General features: G+C 44.8%; 1 protein-coding gene across 1 annotated transcript in view; it reads left to right on the top strand.

The window, feature by feature from the left end:
• Positions 1–25999, top strand: part of DIP2B (disco interacting protein 2 homolog B) — a 738038-nt gene that overhangs the window by 383591 nt on the left and 328448 nt on the right. The window contains exon 12 of the mRNA XM_069230866.1: positions 7756–7865. Coding sequence (XP_069086967.1) covers positions 7756–7865 — 110 coding nt within the window. The remainder of the gene's footprint in view (positions 1–7755; positions 7866–25999) is intronic.

The following is a 25999-nucleotide window of genomic DNA, read 5'->3' as shown; positions in this document are numbered from 1 at the left end:
ACAAAAGTACAGGTTAGGGAAAGAACACTGGTGCTGGGGCCTGATTAGCAGGCCTCCGCACACTTTCAAATCCTAACTTGGCATCAGCAAAGGCAAAAAGTCAGGGGGTAACCATGCCAAGGAGGCATTTCCTTACACCACATAAACACGTTTGCCTGGTTTTTGATGCAACTTTGAGTGCAGTGTACTGGGTTCCTGCTAACTAGGTCCCCAGTGCCAGTGTTCCTTCCCCAAAATAAGACACCTGTTCACTTGATCCCAAGAGTGGCTAGGCCCTTCGGCACCTCTGTAAGTCCTTAGTAAATGGTACCTCTGAAATCTGGGACCTTGGTACTATAGAGGGACTCTAAGAGCTGCAGCATAACTTGTGCCATTGCAGGCTGCATGACAAGGTGCCCCAAAAATTGAAAGCACTACATGGCACACAGTCTGTACCACTAAAACAGTATGTGCAATATTTGTAAGTCACCCCTACAGCAGGCCTTACAGCCCTAAGGCAGGGTGCATTATATTACATGTGTGGCATAGCTGCAAGAGCAGACATGTCTGTCTTTGCTGATTCTTAGACATAGTAAATGTGCAGGGAAGCCATATTAAATATATTTGCTGGACACTGGTCAATACCAGTTCTCCAGGTACATGATGGCTTCACTGAAACTAGAGATATTTGGTATGAACCTTCTCATATTAATAAACCCTTACAGATTCCAGTTATGGAACTGGAATCCCAGCGGGAACTTTAGATGGGCCCCCTGAAAACCTCCAATTGCTGGTGGGCTCACTGACTAGTTCTAGCCAGCCTGCCACCAACAGATGAGACACTGACCACCAAGGGTGAGAGCCTGTGGTAGGTTGGGTGCCCAACCTAAAAATCCAACACCCTGCTGGTCTATTGCTGTCTTCAGAGCCCACACTACTCCTTTCTCCGAAGGAAAGGCCTTGGCCCTTTTTTGGAACTGATGGGCTCTTCAGCTCCAACATCGAAAGGATGCTGAAACCGGCATGGAAGGCCTTGACGTTGAAGACATCATCAACACTAAAACAAACTCTGTGTACCATAAACACCATCAACTTGCCCGTATGAGCAGCCTATTCTCTAGCACTTGCAGGAGAAGTTGGACACTTGATCAAAGATGCTCTTTAATTACCCACAGACTGCGAAAGTCTCCACTAAGCTGTTACACGAGACACTGTGGAGAAAGTGGAAGTTGTCCTTGAAGAGCAAATTGCTTTGGACTTAACCACCTGATGACTCTGTATCATGAGGTTATACACAGGGCAGCTACTTTTCATAAAGGAGATCTACATGTCGTTCAGGAAGAAGGCAACTTCCTGGTCAAAACACTTTCACAGACACTTTTCAGTCTGCTGCCCCTCCCCAGTGGAAGCGGGTGCTTGAGACAGCATCTGAGACTTTCAAAGAGCCGGTCAAGACTCAAGTCATACCAAAGATGGATAACAAGGAGAGTAAAGAGATTGATGCAGCAGGCAAGAGAGTTGGCAGTGTAATCATCCAATCACTGGTGGACTGTTAACTCTGTTAGCGTACTCTTCCGATATCAACAAGGTGCATTGGGATGAGATGGGGGAACTCCTCCAACATGTCCATGAGAAGTCTAGACAGTGTGGGCAAGAGATGATTACTAAAGGCAAAACCATTCCTAATAAACCCATGTGCTGTGCTCTTGACATAGCCTGCACTGCGGCCAGGGGTGTTAATTCTAGCATCGTGGTATGGGGGCATGCCTGGCTCAGTCTCTCTAGCTTTTAACCAGAAGTACAATACCATGTTCTGAATTGGTCATTCGAAGGTGAACCTGTCTTGGGATTGTAAGTGTACCAGATGCTTAAAAAACTGAAAAAGAACACGAATTCAGCCAAGGGCATGGGCAACCTTCGGTCATCAATTCCCAGAGGGTCTTTTAACAGCTCACAGTATAGGCGGGTGCAGTAAAAAACACTTCTCTGGTCTATAACCAAGGCAGCAACAACAATCCAGCCAGCATATAGAGGTTACAGAGGTAGCAATGTCAGAGGGAGTGTCACGACCAAAGGCAGCATGGACAAAGGGGTCACCTACTCCAAGCCATGACTCACTTGCACTCTCCTCCGATCACACTATACCTTTCAGGGGAAGACTGCAGGGGTTCTTTCGAAATGGATAGATGCAAACTTTGGCCAGTGGGTCCTCTACGTCATAAAATATGGTTATAGCCTGGAGCTCAGCGCAACCCAACCCAACATCCCACCCAGCAAACACATTCTCCCCGCAGTACACCAGCACCTTCTACAGGAAGGGGTTCAGGTGCTTATCCTCAAAGGAGCAATAGAACCAATACAGTTGCACCGTTATAGCACGGTGTGCATTCCCTGTATTTTTTATTGCTAAAAAGACAGGTTTCATACGGCCAGTACATGACCTCAAGCCCCTCAACAAGTATATCTTCTCAGTACATTTCCACATGATCACCCCTCAGGATGTCATCCCTCTACTGCAGGTTTGTGATGACTTTGTGATTACTTTTGTGATGGTCTTCAATTTTGACACCTACTTTAACATATACTCATCCATCAAGTTAATTGCTGCTACCTACTTTTCATGGTAGATGGTCAGCATTATCAATTCAAAGTGCTGCCATTTGGAGTCGCCCTTGTCCCCAGGGCATTGACAGAATACCTGGCGGTGGTATCCACCTGTCTCGGAAAGAGTGGAATTCATGTATTCCCTTGTGGAGAGGTCTGGCTGAACAAAGCCTCCCTCAAGAGTGCATGCCCATCCTCAAAAAATGAAGCATACCTACTAAATGGGCCCTGCATTGTGGCCAAGTGAAATATGTTTGTCCACTACTGCATTCCTAAGTACACAGACCTGCTTAAACATGCAGGATATCATCTGCTGCCTCCTTCATCTGTAGAAATCTGGCCTTGCCTATACTTACTTTCACCTTCACTTAGCTGCTATCGCAGCTTAGATGCAGAACAGGGAACGCTACTCTTTATTCAGAATCCTTGTCATCAAAGCTTTCATGTTAAGGACTCAAAAGGATTAATCCGCCCAAAATTCCCCATCTGTTACTGTGTGCCCTTCTTTTGAACCTCTACGTTTGTGGCTACAATTCCTTTTCTAGATGTTTGCCTTCCTTGTCGCTTTCACATCTTTAACACGTGCTAGAGAATCGCAGACACTCAACAGAGAACAGCCTTTTTTCAGGTTTACAACAGAATTCTCCTTAGAACACATCTTAAATTCCTTCCTTAGGTGCTATGCCCATTCCACCTCAATCAAACCATTGAGCTCCTAATTTTCTTCTCATAGCCAGACTCTGGAGGAGAGAGGGCCCTTTGCACCCTTTATGTCAAGCATGCCCTCATGTTCTGTGTCGAAAGGACCTAACCCTTTTTCAAAAGCTCAGCAACTCTTTGCTGCTTTCACTAAACCACAGAAAAGATTAACTTTTTCAAAGGTAGTTGTAGCTAGATGGATTGTCAAATGTATTCAGGCATGCTACATTAAGGCTAGAAGGAATTTTCTTGCTCCTTCCTGGCGACAGTCCACTCCCTAAAAAGGAGCCATGATGGCTTTCCATGTAAACATACCCGTAGCTAGCATCTCTAAGGTAGCCACCTGGTCCACTCCACACGCATTCACCAAACACTATTGTTTGGATGTCTTAGCGTACCAAGAAGCAAGTTTTCATCACGCTGTCCCTAAAACTCTGTTTCAGTCCTGTGCAACATCCTCCAGCTGGCCACCACTTAAGAAAGTACTGTTTTATAATTTGTGCAAAGCATGGGTGTCTACAGCCACACGTGCTACAAATGGAATATGTTATCTTGTATGTATCTGTTAGTAGCATGTGACTCAAAAGAAAAACAAGTTAAAATCGTCTGAACCCAACACTAGATTGCAAGATTATGTGAACTTACACCAATATTTGCTCAAATAGATGATTAAAAGGCAAGTAACATATTCCATATATGCAGTCCTAAATGCACCAGCAGGCCTCGTTTTAGCACAAAACATGTATGCGACCTTAACACGTACTACAGAAGAGGTTTCCCAACATTACTAAAATCACTGGTATCAACACCAAGATTTTAAAGAAGCCTTGTGATTGTAGTAAACGGATGCCACGGGCCAGCATCCTTCCCTGAAAAGAGTTGCAGCTCCAGACTCTAGTGCTGTTCACCATCTGCCACTTTTATGTGTAGATCAATATCTTGGTCACAGTCCTGTATCAAAGAGCATGATCAGTGTCATGATGTTTACAAACAGTTGCTATTATTACATTAAAAGATCGCCTTTGCCTCATGTGTTGAAGCTAGGCGTGTATCTAAAGTTTGTTCAAAAAATTGGGTTGTGGTTCTAAAAAGTTTCGGAAGCACTTTTCTACACCATATCCTAGATGCTGAAAGGCAAATTAATGGTGCCAATTAGAAATAAGCCAGTTTAACTATGTTCTAATGGGAAATATTGGCACTTTACTCTTTGGTATCGTGGTAAAGTGCTCAAAGTTCTAAAGCCAGCAAAAGTATAGGACCCAGAAAAAAGTGAGAACTCTGGGGTAACAATGCTGAAAATGCAAAATACCTTCAATGGGCAAAAGTACAGAATGCAACTAAAAGTTCAGTAACTTGTATCTAAAAGAAAGGTTCAGAGTAAATGATAGAGCCATTTAAGATGTGCATATGCTTGCCGTTCACACCTTAAACTGTGATATGCAAGAAATACTTGTGTCTTAGCCTAATGCTCGTACATTAATGAGGAATACTAGTGGTACTAGTACAACATAACAAAATTCATGCAGCAACGTTCTATATAGAGTAAGGAAAACTTTACATACCTTGTTGGAGATGAAAACAAGAAAAGTACTGGCGTTCTAGAGAACACATGTAGGAAGTTGGCTCTGTATGTGCTATTTCAAAGTAAGGAATAGCATGCACAGAGTCCAAGGGTTCCCCTTAGAGGTAAAATAGTGGTAAAAAGAGATAATACTAATGCTCTATTTTGTGGTAGTGTGGTCGAGCAGTAGGCTTATCCAAGGAGTAGTGTTAAGCATTTGTTGTACATACACATAGACAATAAATGAGGTACACACACTCAGAGACAAATCCAGCCAATAGGTTTTGTTATAGAAAAATATCTTTTCTTAGTTTATTTTAAGAACCACAGGTTCAAATTCTACATGTAATATCTCATTCGAAAGGTATTGCAGGTAAGTACTTTAGGAACTTTAAATCATAAAAATTGCATGTATACTTTTCAAGTTATTGACAAATAGCTGTTTTAAAAGTGGACACTTAGTGCAATTTTCACAGTTCCTAGGGGAGGTAAGTATTTGTTAGGTTAACCAGGTAAGTAGGACACTTACAGGGCTTAGTTCTTGGTCCAAAGTAGCCCACCGTTGGGGGTTCAGAGCAACCCCAAAGTTACCACACCAGCAGCTCAGGGCCGGTCAGGTGCAGAGTTCAAAGTGGTGCCCAAAACACATAGGCTTCAATGGAGAAGGGGGTGCCCCGGTTCCAGTCTGCCAGCAGGTAAGTACCCGCGTCTTCGGAGGGCAGACCAGGGGGGTTTTGTAGGGCACCGGGGGGGACACAAGCCCACACAGGAATTTCACCCTCAGCAGCGCGGGGGCGGCCGGGTGCAGTGTAGAAACAAGCGTCGGGTTTGTAGTGTTAGTCTATGGGAGATCTCGGGATCTCTTCAGCGCTGCAGGCAGGCAAGGGGGGGGGTTCCTCGGGGAAACCTCCACTTGGGCAAGGGAGAGGGACTCCTGGGGGTCACTTCTCCAGTGAAAGTCCGGTCCTTCAAGTCCTGGGGGCTGCGGGTGCAGGGTCTCTCCCAGGCGTCGGGACTTAGGATTCAAAGAGTCGCGGTCAGGGGAAGCCTCGGGATTCCCTCTGCAGGCGACGCTGTGGGGGCTCAGGGGGGACAGGTTTTGGTACTCACAGTATCAGAGTAGTCCTGGGGTCCCTCCTGAGGTGTTGGATCTCCACCAGCCGAGTTGGGGTCGCCGGGTGCAGTGTTGCAAGTCTCACGCTTCTTGCGGGGAGCTTGCAGGGTTCTTTCAAGGCTGCTGGAAACAAAGTTGCAGCCTTTCTTGGAGCAGGTCCGCTGTCCTCGGGAGTTTCTTGTCTTTTCGAAGCAGGGGCAGTCCTCAGAGGATGTCGAGGTCGCTGGTCCCTTTGGAAGGCGTCGCTGGAGCAGGATCTTTGGAAGGCAGGAGACAGGCCGGTGAGTTTCTGGAGCCAAGGCAGTTGTCGTCTTCTGGTCTTCCTCTGCAGGGGTTTTCAGCTAGGCAGTCCTTCTTCTTGTAGTTGCAGGAATCTAATTTTCTAGGGTTCAGGGTAGCCCTTAAATACTAAATTTAAGGGCGTGTTTAGGTCTGGGGGGTTAGTAGCCAATGGCTACTAGCCCTGAGGGTGGGTACACCCTCTTTGTGCCTCCTCCCAAGGGGAGGGGGTCACAATCCTAACCCTATTGGGGGAATCCTCCATCTGCAAGATGGAGGATTTCTAAAAGTTAGAGTCACTTCAGCTCAGGACACCTTAGGGGCTGTCCTGACTGGCCAGTGACTCCTCCTTGTTGCTTTCTTTGTTCCCTCCAGCCTTGCCGCCAAAAAGTGGGGGCCGTGGCCGGAGGGGGCGGGCAACTCCACTAAGCTGGAGTGCCCTGCTGGGCTGTGACAAAGGGGTGAGCCTTTGAGGCTCACCGCCAGGTGTTACAGCTCCTGCCTGGGGGAGGTGTTAGCATCTCCACCCAGTGCAGGCTTTGTTACTGGCCTCAGAGTGACAAAGGCACTCTCCCCATGGGGCCAACAACATGTCTCTAGTGTGGCAGGCTGCTGGAACTAGTCAGCCTACACAGACAGTCGGTTAAGTTTCAGGGGGCACCTCTAAGGTGCCCTCTGGGGTGTATTTTGCAATAAAATGTACACTGGCATCAGTGTGCATTTATTGTGCTGAGAAGTTTGATACCAAACTTCCCAGTTTTCAGTGTAGCCATTATGGTGCTGTGGAGTTCGTGTAAAACAGACTCCCAGACCATATACTCTTATGGCTACCCTGCACTTACAATGTCTAAGGTTTTGCTTAGACACTGTAGGGGCACAGTGCTCATGCACTGGTACCCTCACCTATGGTATAGTGCACCCTGCCTTAGGGCTGTAAGGCCTGCCAGAGGGGTGTCTTATCTATACTGCATAGGCAGTGAGAGGCTGGCATGGCACCCTGAGGGGAGTGCCATGTCGACTTACTCATTTTGTTCTCACTAGCACACACAGGCTTGTAAGCAGTGTGGCTGTGCTGAGTGAGGGGTCTCTAGGGTGGCATAATGCATGCTGCAGCCCTTAGAGACCTTCCCTGGCATCAGGGCCCTTGGTACCAGAGGTACCAGTTACAAGGGACTTATCTGGATGCCAGGGTGTGCCAATTGTGGGATCAATGGTACATTTTAGGAGAAAGAACACTGGTGCTGGGGCCTGGTTAGCAGGGTCCCAGCACACTTCTCAGTCAAGTCAGCATCAGTATCAGGCAAAAAGTGGGGGGGGTAACTGCAACAGGGAGCCATTTCTTTACAACACACTTGATGGGTTTTACAAAGTCTCTTAACACAACTTATTCTTCTATCATATCAAAGGGTTTTGGTTTGAAATTGACCTTGTCTAAAATGTAAATGTTAGCAGATGTTTTGCTTGAGTTTGATCCTGAACAGTGTTGAACAAAACCTTCACTGATCTTTGTTTTTTTTAGGCTGGCCAAAACTCAAATGGGTTGTAACCGACTCAAGGTATCTCTCCAAGTCACCCAAGGACTGGCAGCCAAACATCTCTGTGGCAGGCACGGAACCAGCCTACATTGAGGTAAAAATGAGAATGCTTCAGCTGGTGTGCAGGCTCAACATAAAAATTTACTAACAGTGTAGATATTTACACATAATGCTGCAGGAAACCCCTAATTTGTTGAGTGGATTTGTACATCAGTGGTTGCACTTGTGGAATCTTGAACATTTGAAAACAGTCACATGTGTTTGTTTTGTGAAAGATTTCATAAATTGAATTGAATATTTAATGTTATATTGTAACATAATTTTAATTAATTCTTTTCACTTAGCCTAGCTTATGGCATCCTTTGGTAAGAAAAGGCAATGTAGACCTGCTACACATTACTCATTTCCCTTAAAATATTTTGTATAATAGTCTTCCACTCACACAACATATCCCACCTAAAGGTAAAAGCTTGTGAGCATTGGTCTTTGGCATGCTTATTTAGACCTATGAGTTAGTTCTGAAATGTGTGAAAATTTTACTCCTTTGTTATTCTCTGGACTTATAATCATATTTCCTTAATAACCAGTGCATAAACTAAAATTGTACGTAAAAGTGGTAGAAGTAGCGGTCATTCACACTGTTCCTCAGTGAGAAATGCAATAAAATAAGGCTTGAAGTGTTGTAACCCACACCTGCAGGCAGTAACGTCTGTTAAATACCAATCCAGCATGCATAGGTACGGCCAGTGGAATTATAAGGGAGGGGAGAATCAAATTATGCAGCGGAATTGATTTTAATTATGTGGCAAGGAAACACAAATTATCCAGCTTAATGAGGCATATTTTGTGATAGTATTAGTGTCTTTTTTTTTTTTTACACATTTGAAAACTGCCTGGGCAAAGGTTTCATAATCATAGTACCAGTTTAAAACACAAACACAGCAGTACACAACGAAAGGCGACCAGTAAACCATTGCAAAGTCCTCCAACATATATTGCTGAGCTGTGTGTAACCTTTGATCCATTTGAACTAGAAACATTTTTTGTTAAAACATGCAGATTGTGCAGATGACTGGATAATGTGTCAAATGCTGCAAATCCATGAATATCAGCAAAACCTGGGGCACAAAATCATATTATTCCAGTGGCCCTTGTTATGGGACGTTGCTGGATGCTCAGGCCCATAATGAGGGGTAATAAACAGCCATTATTGCTGTGCAGGGAAGGGTCAAAAGGGCTATAATGCTTCCTCAACCCCTTGTGAGAAGCATTGTCTCTCATGAAGGCAATGTAGTGTCTTCCCCATCTTGGTATCAGCAGAATGGCTAGGCAGCACACGGAGCTTTTAATCACACATCTTTATTTTTCTGTGTGTACCTGTGAACGCCAACTTTCTAAAGCAAGCTTTCGTACATTCTGTTCTACCAGTTACGCAATACACTGATACACAGTCCTCGGGGAGCCAGAAAGGTTCCATTTTAAATCATGCTGGACACAACATATCCCCCTCTGTTGTAAGAAAAATCACAGATTTTTAGAAAATCATGAGACGGTCACAAATTTCTGCATATATAGAAACATGTACAACTATATCTCTTTAATTAGTCTTCTAGGTGCTTTGATCTGCCGACCCAATTTGGTTACTGGAAGCTTGTAAAAGGTCATATTCAGTATCGGACATTGTCAATGATGGTTATGAATCAGCAACAGTCATTGAGTTTTCATAATCAGTCTTTCTTTTACCATCTTGAGTTGAAGATAGATGGAACACAGGCCTCAAGTGAGAAGAGTCTCTGTTAAGGTATTTCCTGGTGGTTGGGCAGTCATCATGTGTCCTTTGGTAGAGACTACTTGAAAAGGCTCAGCATCATAAGGAGCATCAGATTTTCTTTTCCATAACTAGCGAGCGATCACCAATCCTTTTCTGAATGAGAGGTCTTTTGCATGTCGCTTCTTGTCTGCAAAGACGTTCATTTTCTGCTTTGAGTCCAAGTCCCTGGTACAAATTAGGTTTTCATTACCATCTCTTTCTGTGGCCGATTGTGGCATCTTGGTTGCCATTGCTCTTCCGGACATCAAAGTCACAGAACTGTCACATGTGGTCGAGTGGGGTGTTGAACTATAAGCTCGTAAATTAAAGTTCAGTCTGTTTTTGGACTGAGCTTCTCAAGAGTTGCATGTTGCACAGCTTTCTTTAGCATACTCCTAAAACACTCACTAAGTCCATTGGCCTGTGGCCACAAGGTTGTGCTCTCTTGATGCTTTATGTCCAGATGCTCTAGAAGTTCTTTAAATTCTTTGCTGTTGAAGGGTGGACCATTGTCAGACTTCACAATGGCTGGCAAACTTCATGTTGCAAATATGCCATCAAGGTTTTTTTGATTACTCATTTGTTGTAGTAGAAAGATCTTCAACCTAAGGAAAATGTGAATATTTATTATTACCATCCATTAAATGATGTCCATTGTTAAGTGGACCAAATAAATCAATGTTTATTCTCTCCTATGCACTTTTAGGGAGTCCTGGTGCTGAGTAACTTTGGTTGGCAAGCTTTTACATATGTGACAGCCCTTGAGTTTTTTATCAACTCTTTCATCTCGGTATGGAAACCAAACTAGATGCCCTTCGTGAGCCACTTCTATCACATTTTGTCGTAGACTGTCCGGGATCAGGATCCTCGATCTTTGCAGAGTAACTCCTTTCTGAGTTGTGGACAAATCATCTTTGACGTTCTTGTACTTTTGATATTTACCATAATTACTGAGAGGTTGAACATGTTTGTTCCACGACTGATCTGTAATATGTCTTTTAACTTGAGCAGGTCACTATCAAGACATGTAGCAGTTATAATCTGGATTAACGATACAGCAGCTGGTGCACTTGACTTGACAATGAAATTGATGTAGGCCTCAGCCGTTTTGGATGGAGTACCATGACCATCAATATGCACTCTTGAAAAGTAGCAGGATTTTGATACTTTCCAGGTTGATGTACAATTGTATAATCATACTCTTGCAGTGGTAGTCCTCATCATTTAATTTGAGGAAGCATCTTGTATTTTGGATTTCCAAAGATGGTCAGCAAGGCTTGATGATAAGTTACCACCGTAAAAGACTTTCCATACATGTAGGAAGCCGGACCAAAAAGAGGCACACTGTGTAGAGTATCCAAGTAAACCTCAAAAGAATCACAGCAACACAAATTACATCCCAAATGCTCTTTTGTGGTAGTGTGGGCGAGCAGTTAGGCATATAAGAGGGTAGTGCTAAGCACACACATAGGCAATAAGAAAGACTTAAACTCGGTAAAGAAATCCAACACAAATTTATAAAAATAACAGATACTTTTATATAAATTTAGGATCCATGATCACCGGTTTCTGGCGAGTACTTTTCGAGTTATGTATTTTTACAGTTTTCAAAAGTTGACAGTGCATTTTTATGACCTGCGATGTTACTCTATGAGGGAGTAAACGTAAGGGGCAAACAGGTACTCCACAGCAACTTACAGGACTGTTCTCCAGTACTTAAGGTGAGTATGGAGCAAGGTCCAAGGCCACACTAACGGGTCACCTTGGGAGGCTCTATGACATCTAGGTGCAGGGGTGTGTTAAGGTGTCTGATTTCCCATTCACTGCAAAGGGGAATGGTCCGGTTACAATGGTGCTGCAGGTAGGGACTTGGGTGACCCATCAAGGGGGTTCTGTTCTTCGCAATGCTCAGGGATGTAGGGACATCAGTGGTCCTATTCTCCTCCGTCCAGTGCTGCCGGGTGCAGAAGTATCTTGTACCAATGAGTTTCTTTCCACCTGTGGTGGTCGCTGTAGAGGGGGGCCCACAGAAACAGGCTGCAGGGGTGGACTGGGGGTACAGTCTGACCGAACCAACAAGTGGGCTCAGGTCTCACGAGGCTCGGGATGTAGGGACACCAGTGGTCCTCTTCTCCTCGGTCCGTGGCAGCCAGGTGTAGAATTACAGTGGACCATCAGGTCTCTGTCACTGGAGGGTAGTGAGGCTTAGGTGCAGTGATGTCCAGCATTGGGTTTTGATGGTCTTGGATCCTCACAGATCTTCTTTGGTTGCTTGCAGATGCAAGGAAGCATTTCCTCTGCTCCAAGGGAGAATCTTCTGGTGATTTACAAAGGACTGGCAGCTCTCTGGGTTTCTTGGAGTCTGCGTAGCAGCAGGACAGGTCAGTTGCTCCACAAGGGTTGGATGCAGCAGGCTGGAGGATTGGTGCCAAGTCAGCTGTGATCCTTGGTTCTTGGGTCGGCAGTTTTCTTTGGCCACTCCTTCTTTTGTGTCCAGCGAAGATCTGAAGGCCTGGTATCAGAGGGCCCCCTAAATACCCAATTTACCCAGTTAGGAGAACTGAAGGATAGTAGCCAATGGACTACTTACCTTGGGGGTCACTACACCCCCTAGATGACCAATTCCTCTTGGGGAGTGGGTATCACCCTGGCCCAGAATTCCTAATTCCACCACACACAAGATGGTGCCATTTCTAAGACTGTGTTGACTTCAGGCTGGTCACTCTAGAGCTGTGTCCAGCCTGTAAGTGCAACACGCCTCCTGCAAAGCTAATTTTCCTGTCTGTCCAGGTGCCATATGGGCCCTGGGGAGGGGGGTCGGCATCTCCTCAGGGAGGAGAGCCAGATCTGCAATCCAAAGGCGGTGGGCTTCTTTGAAGTCTCCTGCCTTGGAATGCAGATTTGCAGGTCATCCTTTTGGGAGGGGTGTGTAACACCCTTGCCAGAGTAGGCTTTTTTCCCTGACTGCCCAAGAGTGAAGGCTCTCACCCTTGAAGGTCAGAAACTTGCCAGTTGGTGGCAGAATGGTAGAAACCACAAAATCAGCATACCTGTTCTTGGTAGGGTTTGAGGGGGGCACCTCTAAGGTGCCCTGTGGGTGCATGTATTAATAACCCATCACTGCAGTCACTGAGGATTTATTTAATATGAGATGTTTGATACCAAGCATCCCTAGCTTCAGTGAATCCATTATGTAGCTGCGGAGCTCATATTGACGAGTGTCCAGTACATGCACTTACAATGGCTTCCCTATTCATTTACTATGTCTAAGAATCGGCAAAGGCACAGTAGAGGCAGATCTGGTCTTGCAGATATGTCAACACATGTAATATAAAGCACCCTTCCTGAGGGCTGTAAGGCCTGATGTAGTGGTGACTTATAAATATTACAGGCAGTGTCAGAGGACATGGCACAAAAGTGTGTCATGTCATGTTTTCACTTTTTAGAGCACCTTGCCACGCAGCCTGAAGTGACAGTCTGTGTACGTTTGGTGTCTTAGAGTGGCCCAAGTTGTGCTGCAGCTATTAGAGACCCTCTTTAGTACCTATGCACTCTGCACCAGAGGTACCATTTACTAGGGACTTACAGAGGTGCTAAAGGTCTGGTGACTCAGGGATCAAGTGACCAGTGGTCTTTTTTGGGGAAGGAACATTGGCACTGGTTACCTGGTTAGCAGGAACACAGTGCACGTCAGTCAAAGTTGCATCAAAAACCAGGCAATGGGGGGGGGGCTTCTGCAACCAGAACTCATATTCCTACAGTACAGGAATACATGGAAATGTTCACAAGCCCACTCTACAGCCAAACTTTCCTTTTCAGACTAAGTAGGCTTGTTCTGTTTGAGATAAACTTCTACTTTCATAGGCTACAATGTCGTCTTGCGTTTGGGTGCCCACTATGCTGTGCAAATATAGCCCCTAACCCAGCTAGGCAAATATCAACAACAATCCTGGTTAGGAAGTATGAATTGAAGTATGACGTTCCTATAGCATTTTCTATGGTAAGTTTGATTCTCTTGAAACTCTTTTCACATTCTTGTGACCATTTAAAAGAATTTTTTTTATTTGTTAACTCTTGTAATGGAGCACTAACAGTGGCAAAGTCCTTTACATATTGTAAACATTAGCTGGCCATTCCAAAAAAAGAACGTACCATTGAAATTTCTTGTTGGGGTTCAGCATTGGTCAAAGCTTGGTCTTTTGCAGGATCAGGCTTCATGCCCCATTAGAAAAGTTATGGCCAAAATATTTCAATTTTGTCTTATTGAACCCACACATGTCTGCATTTGAAGTTAAACCTGCATCATTGAGTGATTGACACACTAGGTGAGTGCTCTATCCTCCGCCTTCTGTGTGGCTCCAAAAAACTGAATGTCATAGCTATAGTTAAATGCATTCACAGCAGGTTGTATGATGCATCCATCGTGTGATGTCTTGGAAAAGTTATGCAGCGATGACACACCAAAAGTGAGTCTCCTGTATCTAAACAAACCAACATGTGTAGCAAAGGTTGTAATAGATTTGCATTTTTCTTCTATTTCTAACTGACCTTTATTCAACTCAAGTTCAGAGATGATTTTGGCACCATTCAATTGCATGATCATGTCTGCAATGTGCGGCCCTGGATATCGCTCTCGCTCAATCGCTTTGTTCCCTTGTGGCAAGTCCCAGATATGCGCACAGCTGTTTCACAGTCCTTTTTAGACTACTACTATGGGAGAAACCGCTGACTTTGGAATTGTTCAATAATGCAATGCTTAAGTAATGATTCAAGTTCTTTGTTAACAGCTTCTTGTAAATGAAACGCAACTCATCTATGTCTGTAAGCAACAGGACAGACATCTTTATTCATATGAAGTTTACTTCCATAGTGTGGGAAGTTGGCTCTGTATATACTATTTCAAAGTAAGAAATAGTGTGCAGAGTCTAAGGGTTCCCCTTAGAGGTAAGATAGTGGCAAAAAGAGATAATTCTAATGCTCTATTTTGTGGTAGTGTGGTCGAGCAGTAGGCTTATCAGAGGTAGTGTTAAGCATTTGTTGTACACACACAGGCAGTAAATGAGGAAATTCCTGCACAGTCTTCACTCCAGTGTTAGACATCATCTGCATCCATCAGGAACTCTTCTCTGGCTCCAAGGCTGCAGTGCTGACCTGTTCTTCATTACTGTCCACCCACTCCTGCAAGTTCAGCTCGGTGGGTAGTAGCTCCTACTACTCCTGGACTCCACTGTGGTTCTCGGACTTGGTCCCCTCTCTCCACAGGTCTTCTTTCTTTAGAAATCCACCACTGGTTTTCTTGCAGTCTTGTCTGGGTGTCGTCTTTTTCTTCTTTTCCCCCTTTTGGGTGATTTGGAGAAAATCCAGTGATTTACCCCTGTTTTCCTGGTTGATGGGAGGTACTGTGTTAATTACCTCTGTGGTTTTCTAGTGCTCCCAGCACCCCTATACACATTCCACTTACCTAGTTGGGGGTCGTGTGTTCCCCGGTGGGGAGGGGGGTCACATCCCTAATCCTATTGGGGGGGAATCCTCCATCTGCAACGTGGAGGATTTCTAAAAGTCAGAGTCACCTCAGCTCAGGACACCTTAGGGGTTGTCCTGACTGGCCAGTGACTCCTTGTTTTTCTCATTATCTCCTCCAGCCTTGCCGCCAAAAGTGGGGGCAGTGGCCGGATGGGCGGGCATCTCCACTAGCTGGGATGCCCTGTGGCGCTGTAACAAAAGGGGTGCGCCTTTTGAGGCTCACCGCAAGGTGTTACAGTTCCTGCAGGGGGAGGTGTGAAGTACCTCCACCCAGTACAGGCTTTGTTCCTGGCCACAGAGTGACAATGGCACTCTCCCCATGTGGCCAGCAACATGTCTGGTGTGTGGCAGGCTGGCAAAAACTAGTCAGCCCACACTGGAAGTCAGGTATGTTTTCAGGGGGCATCTCTAAGATGCCATCTGGGTGTACTTCATAATAAAATGTACACTGGCATCAGTGTGCATTTATTGTGCTGAGAAGTTTGATACCAAACTTCCCAGTTTTCAGAGTATCCATTATGGTGCTGTGGAGTTCGTGTATGACAAACTCCCAGACCATATACGCTTATGGCTACCCTGAACTTACAGTGTCTAAGGTTTTGCTTAGACACTGTAGGGGCATAGTGCTCATGCACCTATGCCCTCACCTGTGGGATAGTGCACCCTGCCTTAGGGCTGTAAGGCCTGCTAGAGGGGTGACTTATCTATGCCATAGGCAGTGTGAGGTTGGCATGGCACTCTGAGGGGAGTGCCATGTCGACTTAGTCCTTTTCTCCCCACCAGCACACACAAGCTGGCAAGCAGTGTCTGTGCTGAGTGAGGGGTCCCTAAGGTGGCATAACACATGCTGCAGCCCTTAGAGACCTTCCCTGGCATCAGGGCCCTTGGTACCAGGGGTACCAGTTACAAGGGACTTACCTAGATGCTAGGGTGTTCCAATTGTGGAGACAAAGGTACAGTTTAGGGAAAGAACACTGGTGCTGGGGCCTGGTTAGCAGGCCTCAGCACACTTTCAAATCATAACTTGGCATCAGCAAAGGCAAAAAGTCAGGGGGTAACCATGCCAAGGAGGCATTTCCTTACACTGTGCATACATCTGCCATCTAGTGTTGGACTCGGAGTGTTCCAAGTTGTTTTTCTTCGAAGAAGTGTTTTTGAGTCACAGGATCGAGTGGTGACTCCTTTTCGGCTCCATTGCGCATGGGCATCGACTCCATGTTAGATTGTATTCTTTCCGCCATTAGGTTCGGACGTGTTTCCTTTCGCTCTGATAGTTTGAGTCGGAAAAGCTTCAAAACTCATTTCTCGTCGGTATTGTTTCGATCGCGTTCTGCCTTTTATCAACACTTTGGTACCGTCGGATCAAACATCTTTACTCGCCCTTCGGGGCTCCCGCACCCAACTTGGGCCTCGTCGGACCGACCGCGTTGAAGCCTCATGGACCGGACTCCATTCTGATTCTGTCCTCGGTGCCACGCTAAATTCCCTTACACAGACCAACATCTTGTCTGTAATCTCTGCCTTTCCCCAGACCATCGGGAAGAAAATTGCGAGGCCTGCAGATCCTTCCGATCCAAGAAAACACTCCGAGACAGAAGAGCACGGAGACACGAGTTGGCATCCAAAAGCACCGAACGTCTCGACGTCGAAGAGGAGGAGATCATGCAGACCGCTGTCTCCGTTCGAGACTCCGACCAGGAATCCGAGGAGGACAGACCGGTCACGGCAGGACAGCACATGAGTACACCTGCCCCTGTGCCCGCCAATCCAAAACATAAGGCCTTGGGGACACCACTGCCTGAAGGCCATGGTTCGACCCGAAAAAAGACCTTCGGTGACCAACCCATAACTTCGGCACCGAAAAAGGCTCCTCCTCCGAAACCATTGGACTCGAGCCGAAGCTCTGTCTCCGAGCCGAGCAAACATTGCTCTTTCGAGTCGAAATCTCTAAAATCGTTTTCGGAGCCGAGGCCATCCTCAACCCCCACTTTTTCAATACTTAAACCAGCTTCGGAGGCGAAAAAGCATATACTTTCACTAGCACTTAAAGAAAGCCATAAAGCTACTAAGGAGGACTCACAAATAGAGACAATGGATGAAAGGCAAGCCAGGATTCACATCCACAAAGAGACTGGCAGAATTTTAACCACACCTCCTCCAAAACCAAAGAGGAAATTAGCCTTTCAAGAGGAATTGGACACTACACAGCCTCCAGCTAAAGTGCCAAGAACAAAGGAGAAACCTCCACCTCCTCAATTTTCTCCTCCTCAGTCTCCTCCTCACTCTCCACATTTACATATCTCTCCGCCTACTAGTCCTACACCTATGCAGTCACCATCACACATTTGATTCGCAGCAGGACAATGTGGATCCATGGGATCTTTATGATCCAGACCCCATCCCAGACAATAACCTAGATTGCTATCCCTCTAAGCCTTCACCACCAGAGGATAGAACAGGCTACACTCAAGTCATAGCTAGGGCGGATTCGTATCACAATGTCGCCATGCATACTGAGCTATTAGAGGATGATTTCCTATTTAACACACTCTCCTCTACGCATGCAACATATCATTAGCTTCCTATGCTCCCTGGCATGCTAAAAGAAGCAAGGATAATCACTCCTAGGGTTGAGAAAAAATATAGGCCTCCTCCTTCAAATCCTGTCTATATTACCCAACAGTTACCTCCAGACTCGGTAGTTGTAAGCGCTGCCAGAAAAAGAGCAAGTTTGCTGTCGTCAGGTGATGCAACCCCACCAGACAACAAGAGTAGGAAGTTTGACGCTGCGGGGAAAAGGGTGGAATCTCAGGCAGCCAACCAGAGGAGAATAGCCAACTCTCAAGCATTGTTGGCTAGATATGACAGGGCCCACTAGGATGAGATGAAAGACATAATCCAACATCTCCCCAAGGAACAGCAAAAAAGGGCGCAACAGATAGTAGAGGAAGGGCAAGCCATCACTAATAATCAGATCAGGTCAGCCCTCGACTCTGCAGATACAGCAGCCAGAACCATGAACACTGCTGTAACCATAAGGAGACATGCAGGGCTTAGGTCTTCAGGGTTCAAGCCTGAAATACAACAGGCAGTGCTCAATATGCCATTCAACCAAAAACACCTTTTCGGCCAGAGGTTGACACTGCAATTGAAAAGATGAAAAAGGAGTCAGACACCGCAAAAGCCATGGGTGCACTGTATACCACACAATACAGGAGATCCTTTCATAAATCCCAATAAAGAGGTGGATTTAGAGCCCAAACTGCTGAGCCATCCACCTCACAGCCAAAGTCGGCTTACCAACCTCAATACCAACGAGGTGGTTTCAAAAGCACTTATAGTGGCTAGTACCCCAGAGGCAGGGGAAAATATCAAACCTCTAAACAAGCCTCACAACAGACTAAGCAGTGGCTTGTGCCATTCCTTCCCAATTCACACCTCACCTGTGGGGGGAAGACTGCAAACGTTGCACAACAAGTGGCTAGGCATTACCACAGACAGCCAGGTATTATCAATTATCCGCAATGGCTATTGCATAGTATTGACACACCTCCACCAAATATTCCACCAAAACCACACGAGCTGTCCACAGACCATATCACTCCGTTGCAAGATGAAGTCAAATCTCTATTACTCAAACAAGCAATAGAAGCTGTGCCACAAAATCAAATAGGGACAGGAGTTTACTCACTGTATTTCTTTATTCCCAAAAAGGACAGGACCTTAAGGCCAATATTAGATCTCACAACCCTCAATCTTTACATCCTGTCAGAAAACTTTCACATGGTAACACTACAGGATGTTATCCCATTACTTCAACACAATTTCATGGCAACATTAGACCTTAAAGATGTGTATTTTCACATACCCATCCATCCAGAGCACAGAAAATATCTCAGGTTTGTCATTCAAAGAACGCATTATCAGTTTAAAGTGTTACCCTTTGGAATAACAACAGCTCCCAGGGTATTCATGAAATGCCTGGCAGTAGTCGCAGCCTACCTAAGAAGACAACACATTCTTGTCTTTCCATATCTAGACGATTGGCTAATAAAATCAAACAGTCATACACAGTGTCAAAACCATGCGCATTATGTAATACAAACCCTGCACACCCTAGGGTTCTCCATAAACTACCAAAAGTCACAACTGCAACCTGCGCAAATTCAACAGTATTTAGGGGCGATACTAAATACTCAAAAAGCGCTTGCAAGCCCAAATCCACAAAAAATACAAGCATTTCACAATATATTGGCACAAATACAAACAGGCCAACGATACAATGTCAAATTTGTGATGAAAGTATTGGGCATGATGGCATCCTGTATTGCCATTGTTCCACATGCAAGACTAAACATGCGGCCCTTGCAACAGTGCCTTGCACAACAATGGTCACAGACACAGGGTCAACTTCAAGATCTAGTGTTGATAGACCGCCAAACATACATGTCCCTTCAGTGGTGGAATTCTACAAACCTAAACAAGGGGCGGCCATTTCCAGACCCTGTGCCTCAGACCATACTTAAAGCAGATGCATCAATGATTGGCTGGGGAGCTCACCTCAACAATCACAACATTCAAGGACAATGGGATGCCGAACCGCTACACATAAATCACTTAGAGTTGTTAGCTGTCTTCCTAGCATGCAAAGCTTTTAAGCCTCTTCTCACTCAGAAGAATATCCTTATCAGAACAGACAACTTGACAAACAAGTATTACCTAAACAAACCAGGAGGGACACATTCGTCCCAACTGTCCCTCCTAGCCCCAAAAATTTGGAAAAGGCCAATCCACAACCATATTCACCTGGTAGCACAATACATTCCAGGGATACACAACCAATTGGCAGATGTTCTCAGCAGAAATCATCAACATACACACGAGTGGGAGATTCGCCCTCAAGTACTTCAAAAATACTTTCAACAATGGGGAACACCGGACATGCCAAAACTTCACATCCAGATGCCCACATCCCCTATCCAAGGGCAATGCTCTAGGGATCAATTGGTCAGGGATATTTGCTTACGCTTTCCCCCCTCTCCCACTCATTCCATTTCTAGTCAACAAACTGCGTCAAAACACGCTCAGTCTGATACTCGTAGCGCCAACGTGGGCACGTCAACCATGGTACGCAACACTATTGGACCTGTCAGTAGTACCACACTCCAAACTCCCAAACAGACCAGATCTGTTGACACAAAACAAAGGGCAGATCAGGCATCCAAATCCCAACACTCAATCTGGCGATTTGGCTCCTGAGGTCTTGGAATTTGGGTATCTACAACTTCCAACTGAATGAATGGAAGTAATTAGGCAAGCGAGAAAACCCACTACCAGACAGTGCTATGCCAACAAATGGAAATGATTTGTATACTACTGTCAATCTGAACAAATTGCCCCTCATTCAGCATCAATACAAGATATTGTATGCTATTTGCTTCATTTGCAAAAATCAAATTTAGCTTTTTCTTCCATAAAAAATACATCTCACTGCAGTTTCCGCATATTTGCAAAATATACAGCACAGCTCTTTATTTAGAGTTCCTGTTATCAAAGCCTTCATGGAAGGGTTAAAACGCATCATCCCACCTAGAACACCTCCAGTGCCTTCGTGGAATCTAAACATAGTGCTTACGGGACTTATGGGCCCACCATTTGAACCTATGCACTGATGTCAAATACAATTCTTAACATGGAAAGTCACCTTCCTAGTCGCAATTACATCATTGCGAAGAGTTAGTGAAATTCAAGCATTCACAATTGAAGAACCGTTCATACAAGTACATAAACATAAAGTCGTACTACAAACTAACAAAACATTTCTTCCTAAAGTAGTATCACCTTTTCATATCAAACAAACAGTGGAACTACCAGTCTTCTTCCCACAGCCAGATTCTGTGGCAGAGAGAGCCCTGCATACATTAGATATTAAAAGAGCTCTAATGTATTACATGGATAGAACAAAATCATTCAGGAAAACTAAACAGCTATTTGTCGCCTTTCAAAAACCTCATAGTGGTAACCCAATTTCAAAACAAGGTTTAGCAAGATGGATAGTAAAATGCATCCAAACATGTTACCTTAAAGCTAAAAGACAACTTAGTTGCACCTAAAGCACATTCCATAAGGAAAAAAGGGGCTACAATGGCGTTCTTAGGAAATATACCAATGGCTGAAATATGTAAAGCAGCTACTTGGTCAACACCACATACATTTACTAAACATTATTGTGTAGATGTTTTAGCAGCGCAGCAAGCCACAGTAGGTCAAGCTGTACTAAGAACATTATTTCAAACAACTTAAACTCCTACAGGCTAACCACCGCTTTTATGGGAGGAACAACTGTTTTTTAGTCTATGCACAGCATGTGTATCTGCAGCTACACATGCCATTGAATGTAAAATGTCACTTAACCAGCGTACATCTGTTTGTGGCATGTTTCGCTGCATATTCAAATGCACCCTCCCACCTCCATGGAAGCCTGTAGCAGTTTAAGTTGAACAAACACTTGTACCTATGTGTGTATGTATGTATATATATATATATATTCCATTTGCATGGATATCTCTTTTCTTTATACTCAATCACTCCTACCCTACCCTCTGCGGGAAAACAATCTAACATGGAGTCGATGCCCTTTCGCAATGGAGCCGAAGAGGAGGAGTCACTCGATCCCGTGACTTGAAAACACTTCTTCAAAGAAAAACTTGTAACACTCCGATCCCAACACTAGATGGCAGACGTATGTACAGCATGTGAATCTACAGCGGAACATGCCACGAACAGATGTACACTGGGTAAGTGACATTTCCCACATATATATATGTGTGTGTGTGTAGCTGAATATACACATGCTGTGCATATCTCGCCATCGGTGTGTTACTAGTTGTTTTTCTTCGAAGACGTTTTTTTTTTAGTCATTGGATCGAGTGAGTCCTCCTCTCTGTGGTAGTGCGCATGGGCATCGACTCCTTTGTTAGATTGTTTTCTTTCTGCCGTCTGGTTTGGACGTGGTCCCTCTCGCTCCGAGACTTTCAAATCGGAAATTCTATGTTAACGATAACTTTTCTCATGCCGTCGGTATTTTGAATGTGGTTTCTTCTGCAGTTGATCAGATAGTACAGTCGGGCTCTAGAAAACGCCCTTTCGGGTGCATGCGTCCTTCTTAGGCCTGTTCGGGCCTACTGCGCCATAGCATGGTGGATCGGACTCCATTCCAATTCTGTCCTCGGTGCCACGCTAAATTTCCTTATACCGACCAGCACTTTGTCTGTAATCTGTCTTTCCCTGCAACATCATGAGAAAAGCTGTGAAGGGTGTCGCTTGTTTCGGTTGAAGAAGACCGTACACAATCGAAGGGCACCAAAACTAGAGATGGCATCAAAGCACACAGTCCACCACCGACGTCAGTTTCTGTCCCAGATTCCGACTCCGAACAAGGATCAGATGACGACAGCCAGCCAATAGCAGCGGCACAGTATGAGAGTACACCTGCCCCAACACCCACTTTTAAAAAATCAAGCAAGGCCATGGGTGCATCACTGCTGTCAAGCCATGGTTCCACCCGAAAAAAACTAATCAACTGATTCCTGGGTTCGGCGACGAAAAATGCCAAAACACTCAAAAAGGCCACGCCTGTGTCGGTTTCGCAGTCGAGCAAATAAATACGAACCTCAACCTTAGAACCGAGCCACGCCCACAATCTTCGGATCTGAAAATAATGCTTTCGGCTTCGGAGCCGAAACCTCAACTAATAGCTTCGGGACCAAAAAACCTTGGATCCACTTCGGAGCCAAAAACATTATCCTATGCAGAAGAAACAGGACTTTTGGCCTGAATGAAACATGTGCCCAAAACATCCACTGAACATTCCTCTAAGGGCACAAAACTAACCTCTGAACATCAATTAGAGGAATCGGATATTCATCCTATTTTGGAAGTTCTGGACGGCAAGCAAAGAATACAAATCCAGAGCAAGACTGGAAAAGTTACTACTTCTCCACCCCCACAGACTAAAAGAAAGCTAGCATTTCAAGAGACTCTTGATACTGCCCCGCCACCAGCAAGAAATTTCAAGTGGAAGGAAAAGCCAAAACCTCCTCAGCTTTCTCCACCACATTCACCGCAGCCTTCTTTCTCATCACAACCAGTCACCCCACCACTACTACCGTCACCATCACACTCCCATACTTATTCACAGGGAGTCACTGTAGACCCATGGGACATGTATGATTCGGATCCTATACCGTCTAATGATCCAGATCTCTACCCTACTAAACCATCACCACCTGAGGATAGTAGGTTTATAACCAAGTTATGTCTGGGGCAGCTACATACCATGGGGTACAAATGCATGTGGAACCTTTTAGAAGATTTTTTTTTTTTTTAATACATTATCCTCAACACATAAGCAATACCATTGCTTACAAATGCTTCCTGGTATGCTTAGGCACGCAGAGGAAATATTTAAAGAACCAGTTAAAGCTAGGGTTCTAACTCCAAGGATTGACCAGAATACCAGCCTGCACCAACAGATCCAATCTACATCACACAACAATTACCTCCAGATTCTATTGTGGTCAGTGCAGCCAGGAAGTATGCTAATAGTCAGTCTTCAGGGGATAGCCCACCCCCCGACAAAGAAAGCAGAAAATGTGATTCTGCAGGGAAAAGTGTGGCAACACAGGCAGCCAGCCAATGGCGTATTGCCAATTCCACGGCCCTGTTGGCGAGATACGACAGGGCACATTGGGATAAACTGCACCAGAAAAGGGCGCAGCAAAATGTAGAAGAGGGTCAAGCCATTACAAATAACCAGATTAGGTCTGCTCTAGATGCAGCTGACACTGCAAAAGCCATGGGAGCCCTTTATAAAAACACCTCCGATCCAAAACATGCACAGCAGTACTATTCAAGAGGGTAATTTAGAGGTTCTTACAGAGGATAGAATCTCAGGGCCAGAGGAAAATTTACAGCCTTAAAGGATGCTTCCACACCCACTAAACAATGACTTCCCAACATCCCACAATCCCATACGTCTCCTTTGGGAGGAAGACTGCAACAATTCCATTCTCACTGGCAGAACATCACCATAAATCAGTGGGTACTCTCAATTATCTGCAATGGTTATTGCCTGGAACTGCTCTCACCTCCACCAAGTATTCCCCCTCATTCTCACAGACTCTCTCCAGAACACACTGTTCTACTAAAAAAAGAGGTACAATCTCTGTTACTCAAGGGGGCAAAAGAAATGGTTCCCATCTCACAGCAAGGGACAGGAGTATACTCTCTATACTTCCTTATACCAAAAAACGATGGTACTCTCAGACCCATTCTAGATCTCACACCTCTAAATCTATATATCCTGTCAGAACATTTTCACATGGTCACTCTACAGCAGTGGTCTCCAAACTTCTTAATGCTGCGCCCCCCCAGTTGAAAAATAAACATCTATGGGCCCCCCTCAGAATTTTTCACAAATATTTTATAAGGATGGCAATGTTTAAATATGTCCAGACCTATTTAAACATTGCAGTTAGGTGCTGTTATTTTTTTAAAAATGCAATAACATGCTTTTGTTTAAAACAAAGGCCTGTTATTGGTAGAATGCTTCTTTTGGCCAGAGTTTGGCGCCCCCCCTGGGAGCACTTGAGGCCCCCCTAGGGGGGCCCGCCCCACAGTTTGAAGACCTCTGCTCTACAGGAAGTCATTCCCCTGCTACAAAAACAAGATTCCATGACTGCGTTAGACCTAAAAGACGCTTAATTCCACATTCCCATACATCCAGCTCACTGCAAGTACCTAAGGTTCGTAATATCAGGCAGCCACTACCAATTCAAACTACTACCCTTTGGAGTGACAACAGCGCCAAGAGTGTTCACAAAATGTCTAGCTGTAGTAGCGGCGTACCTCAGAAGACACCACATACATGTCTTCCCTTATCTAGATGATTGGTTAGTAAAATCCAGCACCATTCTACAATGCCAACAACACACAATACACAATAGATACCCTACACGCACTAGGGTTCACAATCAGTTATCAGAAATCTCATCTTCAACCAGCCTTATCTAGGTGCAATTCTCAATACCCAAACAGCATTAGCATACCCAATTCCACAATGGATACAAGCTTTTCAGTACCTCATAGCACAAATGTAGATCAACCAAACGTACATAGTAAGATTTGTCATGAAACTATTGGAAATGATGGCATCATGTATAGCAGTAGTACCAAATGCAAGACTAAACATGAGACCACTGCAACAGTATCTCTCACAACAATGGTCTCAGTCACTGGTTCGGTTGCAGGATCTAGTGTTGTTAGACCACCAAACATACAAATCTCTGCAATGGTGGAATCACAACAACTTAACAAAAGGGCGGTCCTTTCAAGACCCAGTGCCACAGACCATAATCAGAACGGATGCATCAATGACAGGTTGGAGAGCCCGTCTCAACAATCTTAAGGGGAATGGGACTCAATACAATCAACTTTACACATAAACCACTTGGAATTATTAGCTGTGTTCCTAGCCATCAAAGCGTTTCAACCTCAGATCATACACAAAACAGTCTTAATAAGAACAGACAACATGACAACAATGTATTATCTGAAAAATCAATAGGGGTCACACTCCTCCCAATTGTCCCTTCTAGCTCAAACAATATATAAATGGGCAATTCACAATCACATTCACCTACTAGCGGAATATATCCCAGGAATACACAACCAGCTAGCAGACCACCTAAGCAGGACGCAGCAACAAATACACAAGTGAGCGATTCAACCACAGGTACTTAAATATTACTTTCAGATGTGGGGAGCACCAAACATAGACCTTTTCGCAACAAGCGAAAACGCAAAATGACAAAACTTTGCATCCAGAAACCTAC

Source organism: Pleurodeles waltl, chromosome 4_2, assembly GCF_031143425.1.
Source record: "Pleurodeles waltl isolate 20211129_DDA chromosome 4_2, aPleWal1.hap1.20221129, whole genome shotgun sequence".
NCBI lineage: Eukaryota > Metazoa > Chordata > Amphibia > Caudata > Salamandridae > Pleurodeles > Pleurodeles waltl.
The sequence above is the reverse complement of the archived record's forward strand: the minus strand, read 5'-3'. Positions and strand labels throughout refer to the sequence as shown.